The sequence below is a fragment of the Salarias fasciatus genome, chromosome 1, assembly GCF_902148845.1.
Source record: "Salarias fasciatus chromosome 1, fSalaFa1.1, whole genome shotgun sequence".
Classification (NCBI taxonomy): Eukaryota; Metazoa; Chordata; class Actinopteri; order Blenniiformes; family Blenniidae; genus Salarias; species Salarias fasciatus.
In genome coordinates this window covers 28,828,049-28,837,525 of record NC_043745.1, presented here as the reverse complement: position 1 = coordinate 28,837,525, position 9,477 = coordinate 28,828,049, and the positions used below count along the sequence as shown (strand labels likewise).

General features: G+C 44.3%; 2 protein-coding genes across 2 annotated transcripts; both read left to right on the top strand.

Annotated features, from left to right (window-relative positions):
* The first annotated feature begins 488 nt into the window (after window positions 1–488).
* On the top strand, window positions 489–5,491 carry obi1 (ORC ubiquitin ligase 1). Its single transcript, XM_030089584.1, has 6 exons — window positions 489–594; window positions 772–907; window positions 2,996–3,087; window positions 3,226–3,447; window positions 3,584–3,672; window positions 4,084–5,491. The coding sequence occupies exons 1-6, from the start codon at window positions 523–525 to the stop codon at window positions 5,414–5,416; spliced, it is 1,944 nt and encodes a 647-aa protein (XP_029945444.1). The 5' UTR covers window positions 489–522; the 3' UTR covers window positions 5,417–5,491.
* A 1,633-nt stretch (window positions 5,492–7,124) lies between these two features.
* pou4f1 (POU class 4 homeobox 1) lies at window positions 7,125–8,882 on the top strand. Its single transcript, XM_030097940.1, has 2 exons — window positions 7,125–7,453; window positions 7,878–8,882. Exons 1-2 carry the CDS (start codon window positions 7,331–7,333, stop codon window positions 8,862–8,864), a joined length of 1,110 nt encoding a protein of 369 aa, XP_029953800.1. The 5' UTR covers window positions 7,125–7,330; the 3' UTR covers window positions 8,865–8,882.
* Window positions 8,883–9,477: the final 595 nt, after the last annotated feature.

Genomic DNA, 9,477 nt, shown 5'->3' with positions numbered 1-9,477 from the left:
TTGTCTTGTGTCTAAATGGTGCTTTAGAAATAAATTCAATTAAGAAATCATACAAAGATTCAAAACCTATATCTTAGCCGAAATTTATGCAATTTGACTGGCTATTTGGCTGGCCAGGCTCAAGCCTCTTGATTGCCGATTTTGGCCACTTGCCTGATGTTTGACACCCCTGACTATTCAATAATTGAGATAGTTCTGCTGTATCTTGTCATATCTAAATGCTTGGCTTGAACACCACTGGCTTAAATTAATATATTTGGTTATAACAGCAGCTGAGTGTTTATGAATTGGTTGTAAATGGACCAAAAACGCGTGTATCTAACCTGATTTCGCCAAACACAGCTGCGGATGATTAGCTTCGCGCCCCTCGAGTACTTTGCCGCGGGTCGGTGCGGTGCGAATCTTTTTGTCCTCGCTGGCTGCCCGTAGCCGCCACACTCCGCGCGCGGTACCGCGGGTCTGTTTTCTGGTGGGAGATTTGTTCCTCCTCCTCGCAGGAAGTGTGTTCATGACAACAAAAACATGGCTCAGAACTTTCAGTCGTCCATCCTTTCTCTGACTTTGCCGATTTCCTGTCAGATATGTCTCGGAAAGGTGAGGCTTTGGCTCTCCAGCGTCTGTTTGGTTGTTTAAACCAGTCGGGCGCGTGCTGGCAACACTCGGCGTTGCTGCAGCGATTATCTACTGTCCGCGCTAACTTTGTGTGAGGATTACTTTTTTAGCTGTAGTCAGTTAACCCCTGCTGTCTGCCCGTGTTTGTGTCCGCCTCAGGTAAGGCAGCCGGTCATTTGCACCAACCACCACGTGTTCTGCTCGTCCTGCATGGAGATGTGGTTAAAGAAAGCCAGCCAGTGTCCCACCTGCAGAGTCCCCATCACAGCAGAGAGCCCCTACAGGGAGATCATCGGTGAGTAGCTGCACAGAAACAAAGAGAGAGACAGAGGGAGAAAAAAAAAAAAAGCCCATGCAGAAGGAGAGGAGGTGATGTGAGGCTCTGGCCGCCTGCAGCGTCCCGCAGCCCTTCATTATGTTAAATAAAGCATGTTTGAACAAGGCAACTGTAACATTAGCTCCATTTTTACTTCTCTGTGTAGCCTAACGAAGAATATATTTAGTCAGATCTGTTCAAGGCGGTTAAAATATCTCTGGTTTCCATAGTTAGCCAAAAGCTCACGCAGTTACCAGTAATGTGAAAAAGAATTTTAAAGAATATTTTAAAAAAGCCCTACAAGGGCCACAAGGCTATTGTTGGATTGCTTTTTGTATTTTGTGTGGTGTAGGCATTTTTTGTAATGTGTTTATTTCTGATTTTATGCTGTTGTGATGGGCTGCACGGTGGGGCAGTGTTTAGCACTCTCACCTCACCGCAAGAAGAATCTTCAGTGTGGCGTTTGCATGTTATCCCTGTGTAGGAGTGGGTTTCCTCCCACAGTCCAAAAGCATGCAATGTGAGGTTAACTAAATGGTGACCCTAAACTGCGACTGTCATTCTCTCTGTGTTTGCCCTGTGATGGACTGACTACTCATCCAGGGTGTACCTTGCCCATAGTTAAAGTTAACTGTGATTAACTTTAACTTTAACTCCAGCAACCTTGCACAGGATAAAGTGGTATGGGTGGATGGATGCTATTGTGGTAGTACATATATCCATGTACTCCTCAGCAGGTGGATGAGTTGCTCCGCTCAGCTGCATCACATGAATAAATACAGAATAGCCTCTGGAAAAAAAATTACAGCCACATCTTAAATCACTCCCTCAATCCAGCCATTAAATGTTTTTCATTAATATATTTCTGAACACCATTAAGAAAAGCGTCTGTCTACAATACAAATTAGAAGACATGCATTTGACTAATGCCACTATTTGATAGAAAATCCTTTTTTGATCATAGATGTCAATTCAAATGAAATAATGTATCATAAATATGCAGATGAAGTAGTGTTTCTAGTCTGGTGTGTTGACTTTAAATCACACTGTGACAAATGCATTCATAACACACCAAGTGAAGTTCAGGACATTCGTTGAACAGTTAAACTGGAACGTGCTGTTTGTTCCGAGTCGTTTGCCTGTCTGGTCTTTTGAGAGTAGTGTTCCTGCTGTGCATTAATAGGCCGATGAATTTATCTGTTTTCTACACACATTGTCAACATGACATAACTCTCTCGACTCGGTAGCATGCAGGGTTTGTTCAGACAAATGAAAATACCTTAAAGTTTCAGCCTGACATGCGAAAATAGTCAAGCAGATGTGCCCCCCTCAAAAAAAAAAAAAAGGTTTCTGGAGGCAACAGCAGAACCTGCATTCACAATTAGATTTTTTTTCCTTGTTCACCCACTAAATACTTCTGTGCTGTCTTTCCTATTGTTTCTTTTATTTACTTAATCATATTGCATCACTAAAAATTACTGCAGATAGTAGTATAAAAAAATATATTTACATGCATCTTTTGGTCAGTTAAAATTAACATAAGAGCAAAGATTAAGATACACTGAATCCCATCTTTGTTGAATTTCTTTAAACACATCTTTGACCAAATTCTCTACATGAACAAATGGTGTCATTTTATTTTTAAAAATCTCATCTGTTGTTTATTACAAATTCAAGACTTTGTGTACATCTCCTGAAGAGAAGCCAAAGACAGATTTCCCAGTCAAAACTGCGATATACCTTTAAGTGAAGTGAGGTTATTCTTCTCCATCATAGTGTAGCTTGTCCTGTGACTAAACCCCTGTTCATACTGGGAAATGTACAACTACAGTAATCCTGCATGCTTTGTGTTTTAGCACATTTAGCCGAGCTCTTAGCATGGTTTATATTATTGTAAAATACACATCACAACAGGTGTCCCAGTCGTTGTTTTATTCGCATATTCCGGTCCAATGATCTAATGCCAAAGTGAGCATGAAGTGACAGCTTCAATTACAAAACCATATGAATGTGAAATGACTTTTACCCGTGTCATGTATTTGAAGTAATCTTATGTTTCCTTTCCAGGAGGCTCAAATGATAGCGACCACAGCGACGATCCTTCTGTAAGGAAATGTCTTAGAAAGACCAGAGGAGAGCTACTATTAAGGGAGTATGAGGTATTGAATAATCATTAATGTTCAAGAAATCTGTACAACTTTTCAGTGGTAAACTGGTGTGTAGTCTGTAACATTGCGTTTTGAACTGTGTTCATAGTCAACCATGTTTTAAGGTTTGCAAAATTTCTTCCCCAACAGGAGGAGATTGAAAAATTACTGTCAAAAAATGAAGAGCTGAAGACAAAAAACCTGAGTCTGGAGGCACAGCTGAAGGCCGCTTTGAGCTCATGCAGTGATGATACAGCACAGCCAGAGGACCAAAGTGCCCTCCCCTTTATCCTGAAAGATCTGGAAAACAATGTGCAAGCTGCAGAAGACACCTGTGCCAAACTGAAGCAGGACATGGAAAAGCTGAAAGAGGTACACTACACATTGTCCAGGACTGGACACAGATTCGTCAAACATGCTTCTGCTGGATGCAGATTTTTTTTCTTCTTCTTCTTCTTCTTCTTCTGGACAGTCATGGATAAATTTAATGTGTCACCTCTGTTTTCAGACAAACAAAGCATTGCGCTCTCAAAATAATGACCTTGTACAGGAAAATATGAGACTTAAAGTCGAGGTGGATAACCGATCTCCTCACAAGTAAGTGTCTTTGTTTCATGACATCCAAAATGTCAGTCATTTGAAAGGAGGCCTGGTGATTTTAACCTGTTCAAGAAATGTAAGATCTGATTCTGGTCCCAAAATTCTGAGCAACTAATGATTTTCTGGGGTTTTACCTGCTTCATATATCATTTTGTTTGTGAAAGGTCAAGGAGAGCCCGGTTCTGAATTCTCATATGTTTAAGTGTCCTTCAGCAGTAACTAACAGGAAAATTGATTTAACGATGGGTGCAGATTATTGGAATGCTGACAGTAATGTTATTTGACTTCAAGACTTTTTCAGTTTAAAATGCCTGCACTCACTCACAAAGTGAATCAATTACAAGCAATAAAGTGTCTCTGAAGTGTTTTTATTTGTGTTATGTTTTAAAGACAATCGTGTTTCTCCAGGTTTGGTCGGTTCACAGTGGCGGCACTAGAAGCTAAAATTCAGCATTATGAGCGCGACATAGACCACTTGAAGAGGGCTCTGGATCGCAGCGACCAGTACATCGACGACCTGGAGTCTCGGCTGAGAAAATCTGAGAAGAGGTGCCTGGAAATGCAGGAAGCGTCCAGGAAAAACGTGGCAGGGGCAGACTCTCTCTCACAGCAACGCAAAATCAACATGGTGATACGTAGTTTGAGTTACAATGAGAGGGAGTTGATCTGCAGCAATCCAGAGGCCGAATGTTCAGCGTTGCCAAGAAATCCCAGTGCGACGTCAAGACCAGCTGCAGACCGGAAAGCGTTTGCTGAAGGGAAGAATGCTACTGAAGATCAGAACAACGAGGACTCGGAAATCTCCGATTTTTTGCCCACTACACCATCCGCCGCTTTCCGCACCCTGACCCTGAGAAGCCCTGGAATCCGTGAGAAGAAAGTTGCGTTTAAACCTCCGTCTCATCAAAGGAGGCTGGATTTTAACGTTACCCCTGAGAAGCCAAGAGAAAACCCATATAAGCACTTCCACAGGTTCCCCAGAGGCTTCCCTCACGATTTTGTGGACCTGTCAAAGTCCAGCTTCTGGGGTTGTTTGCAGAAACCCAACTTCGACCAGCCGTACCCGGGTCCAAGTCAACGGAGCTCCCTCCAGGCATCCGCGTCCTCCGATTTTGACGACGACGATTCAGATAACCAGATGTCCAGTGAAGCCTGCATGAACGCGGCTTATCTAGACAAGATCTCCGAGCTGGACTCCATGATGCTGGAAGGGGAGGGTTCTGCGAACGCCGGGTCCCAACTCCCTCCACCTTCCTCTCCTCCAGCACATTTGGAGCGTACTCTCATCCCAGACTCTCAATCCTCTCCTGCTGTTGTCTTACCAAATCTCGTGGATCATTGCAAACCAAAGAAGCATCTGGCCTGTGACGACGTGGACGACACCTCAAATGACAACGAGGCTCAGAAATGCTCCGCCGAGGAAGGACTTTCTGCACTTGAGCCCGGTAGGAGGAGCAGCACCCAAGTTCCGGACAGTACGCAGCACTCGGGGAGCTCTCAAAGCGAAGAGCTGTCTTTTGATTTGCTGTTTGATCCGGTGGACGAGGCCGGTCCCTCCGGCTCCCTTAATTCAGCAGGCCTGGACCATGATCGCGTAAATCCCTCCTCCTCTTCCAGCTGCACTGGTGGCGAGTCTGTGAACACAAGAGCACAAGCACTGAACAGCAGCCAGCCGGTGAAGAGAAAGTCTCACAGTCCCTTCTGCACAAACAGTCCCACCAAACTTTCAAAGCTCATGTGAGCAGAGATCGTCTTCTCTGCACCAAGTTTATGTCAGGATTGATGACTGCATGGCTAGAAATGATCCACCATTACTTCGAAGGATATTTGTGAATATAATGCTAGAGTCTAACTCATTGTCTGTTGTGATGAATCGAGGGACAACAAGGCAGAATTGTCAGTTTTGTGCTTTTTTTTTTTTTTTTTTTTTTAGGTCTCGATGACATATAGATACTTAACAATCCAGCCAGCTTTCATGTCATGAAAGTTTTTTGCCATGAAGCAAACACCTCGGACCCTTTTTCTTGTCCTATACCACTGCGTATCACTGGTGCTGATATTTTTATAATATGCGTGTGGTTTACTTGTTTTAAGCAATGTAGAAAACACAATCTTGGGTGTAATCTTTGCACTGTTGAAAGTGGCTGACTTTGTATTATAGATCACTGATGTTGATATTTTTCTAATATGTGTGTGGTCTACTTGTTCAAGCAATGTAGAAAACACCATCTAGTGGGTGTAATCTTTGCACTGTTTAGTTGCTGACTGATTTTCATGACAATGTAAGGCTGTGTTGAAAATTGAACTTGTTAAAGAAATAAAATTGATGCAAAGTGAAACTTTTTTTTTTGCTGTCTAGTTTTTTTTCCCCCTTCATTGAATTTTAATATATTACATTCACTAAATACCATCTTCAAGTACTTTATCTGCCATATTGTTTGAATTCAGAATTAATAATCGGTGAGCAAGCTGATGATTATTTTCCCCCATTTTCATGCTTTTATTTTGCTTCTTTCCCCTCATGGTTTGCAGTTAGCTCCATTAAATAGTTACAAATACTAATTTGCTTCCATTAAAGGTGGAATCGGCCCAGCCCGTTCATGTCGATAAAAAGCATGTAGCTCGTTACGACGCACATTAGAGACCTCACGCACAGCAATTCCGTCGGTGCGCAAAACGCCTTATTTATTATGCAAATTTAACGATATCGTGTATATTTCACATACCTCTAATCGCTGCATGAAATTTTAATTGGACACCCGTTGTGGTTTGACTAAATGAAGTGTTAATTCATTTGGATTAATTAATTTAGGTAAAAAGTACAAGGTGACGCTGGTGTATTAAATCAATTTGTTTAGCGCTCATCTGGCCATGATGGGCTTTAATGATAAGGCGGCGCTCTCATTATTTCCAAGGGTTAATGTGGGAGAGGGGACAGGATCCAATAGGAATACTGATCACATTTGAATACAAAAGAAAATCAGCAAAATAGCAATCTAATCGATGCCCGCTAAAGATTTCTACTTTGAATGTCTCTTTCATATTGAGTCTGACAGAAATGTTGGAGCATATTTCCCAAATTCACTTGGAAAAAAAAAATGCTTTCTAAATTCAGATGGATAAAGCCCAACCTAAAATAGATGGATGCTCAAATAAACAACGTTAAGCCAGTGGTTTCCGGCCTCTCTAAGTAAAGAATCAGGCCTAAAGGCAACCGGGACCGGCGCGGTTGTGTATCTGGATGGAGAGGAGAGTAAGCCCAGAAAGAAAAAAAAAAACGCCAGGCGTCTCGTCTCCAGATGTTATTGCCTGCCCTGTGAGCAGTTTTTATCTGTCAGCCCGTTCACTGTTCTGGCAGTTTATGTCTCGCGAGAGCAGCCGAGCACGGGCTTGACGAGATCTGAGGCGCTCAGGTGTAAGAGCCTCTCTCATCCCCAGCAGTGGGGAAACAGTAGACAGATAAGTGCGTCTGAGAGACTGCAGGCATCTCTGTGATCTCCGGGCTCAAGGCTGCACTCGGCGCACTACACAGCGAACTACAGCGCATCATTACCGGATAGGCAAAGGATCACTGTGTGTCTATGACTTTTTTCCAGCTCTTGTAGCCGTTTCCCCCTTCTTTCCCCGTGCACTTTAATTGGAGAAGCTCGCCAAGATGATGTCCATGAACAGCAAACAGCCGCACTTCGCCATGCATCCCTCTTTACCCGAACACAAGTATACCACCCTGCATTCCAGCTCGGAAGCTATAAGGAGAGCCTGTCTACAAACTCCACAGGTAAATTATGCCCTAAACTTTCACTTTGTGCTTTTTCTGCGCGAGGCTGCTTGTAGCGCCGTGAACGCTGTCTGCGCGTAATAACAAGGAGCGCTCCAAGGCACACTCAGCCAAGACGCACGCTTAATGTTTTTTTCATGTATTCCACAGCAATCACTGGAAGCATCTGTGATCTTTTTGAAAGCATGCTCACGCAAAGCCCGGCTTTACTGTTTTTGTATAATTTTTTATGACTTGCCGCTTCTGAAGGAATACGCCGACTCTGTTATGTGTCGCCAAAAAGTCCCGACTGACAGATGCATTTATTAATGTTTTTCTTTTTCTTTTCCCCCCCGCGCCGTCTTCCCTTTTTTTTTTTTTTAATTCTTTCTCTTTTTAAATTTCTTACTCATTTCATAACCTATTTTTGTTTTCGCCCCTGTAGCTGCAGAGTAACATATTCGCGAGCTTGGATGAGACCCTGCTGGCCCGGGCTGAGGCTCTGGCGGCCGTGGACATCGCCGTGTCCCAGGGCAAGACGCACCCGTTCAAGCCCGACGCCACCTACCACACGATGAGCACGGTGCCATGCTCGTCCACCTCCACCGTCCCGCTGGCCCACCACCACCATCACCACCACCACCACCACCACCAGAACCTGGAGCCCCCGGACATCATGGACCACATCACCTCGCCGTCCCTCACCCTCATGTCCAGCGCGCACGACGGGACGGGCGGAGGAGGCGGCGGCGGCGGCGGAGGTGGCGGCGGAGGGCTCATCTCCACCTCCTCTGCCCACCCGCACTCCCACATGCACGGCTTGGGCCACCTGTCCCACCAGGCTATGAGCATGAACTCGCCTCTCACCCACCACGGGCTGTTACCGGGCCATCACGGGGGAGGCCAGGGCGGCCCGGGGCTCACGAACACCGGACTCCCCTCCATCAATGACTCGGATACAGACCCAAGGGAGCTGGAGGCTTTCGCGGAGCGCTTCAAGCAGCGGAGGATCAAGCTGGGGGTCACCCAGGCGGACGTGGGCGGCGCCCTGGCTAATCTGAAAATCCCCGGCGTGGGATCACTGAGCCAAAGTACAATTTGTCGATTCGAGTCCTTAACTCTCTCCCACAACAACATGATTGCGCTCAAACCCATCCTGCAGGCCTGGCTGGAGGAGGCCGAGGGGGCCCAGAGGGAGAAAATGAGCAAACCTGACATTTTCAACGGAGGGGAAAAGAAACGCAAGCGGACCTCCATAGCGGCCCCGGAAAAGAGGTCTTTGGAGGCGTACTTCGCCGTGCAGCCTCGGCCGTCGTCCGAGAAAATAGCAGCTATCGCTGAGAAGTTGGACCTGAAAAAAAATGTGGTGCGAGTGTGGTTTTGTAACCAAAGACAGAAGCAGAAGAGGTTGAAATTTTCCGCTGCTCACTGATGACAAACACAAAAAGAAAAAAAAAGAGAAAAAAATGAACAAAAAAAAAAAGTTGTGTGACTGAATTTGGGGACCAAGGGACACTAAGACACCATTTTCAGTCTTTTGTCTCCAGCGATTTTACACGTTGGTGCACAACGGGCTTTAGATACCCATTTTATGAGGCTTCATATATCTTGTTTATTTTCACGTTATCGGTGAATGTGAAGTATGCAAATAACAGATTACACAGATTTCGCTCAGTTGTTACGAGGGAAACTTTTAGCGACGTCGACATTGCCTTTTACAACATGTGGACAGAGGTAATTTGCTTGATACTATAGCGAGTTATTTTCTCCTAATAGGCCTATTATTTGAAGTATAGCCATTTACGAATTACCTCATTGATTGTTGACCTGTGCTTTTGCTTTTATTTATTTTTGGTCGTTGTTATAGGATAATTCCTGATCTGTTCATTTATTCATCTTGTTTATTTATTCTTTATTTGGAGGCTGCTATGAATTCAAATTTAGTTGCAAACTTTGATGGCTAACGAAATAATAATTATTACAAAAAAATCAGGCCTGCATGAAATCTGAATTCACAGGAAGTAATTTCAGCCTCAGTAGGCTGG

Excerpts from the sequence above, each read along its gene's own strand:
- obi1 (XM_030089584.1), top strand. The coding sequence starts at position 523 with ATGGCTCAGAACTTTCAGTCGTCCATCCTTTCTCTGACTTTGCCGATT. Across the intron at positions 595-771 it reads GTCAGATATGTCTCGGAAAG|GTAAGGCAGCCGGTCATTTG; the intron begins GTGAGGCTTTGG and ends TGTCCGCCTCAG. Across the intron at positions 3,448-3,583 it reads ACATGGAAAAGCTGAAAGAG|ACAAACAAAGCATTGCGCTC; the intron begins GTACACTACACA and ends CTCTGTTTTCAG.
- pou4f1 (XM_030097940.1), top strand. The coding sequence starts at position 7,331 with ATGATGTCCATGAACAGCAAACAGCCGCACTTCGCCATGCATCCCTCT. Across the intron at positions 7,454-7,877 it reads CCTGTCTACAAACTCCACAG|CTGCAGAGTAACATATTCGC; the intron begins GTAAATTATGCC and ends TCGCCCCTGTAG.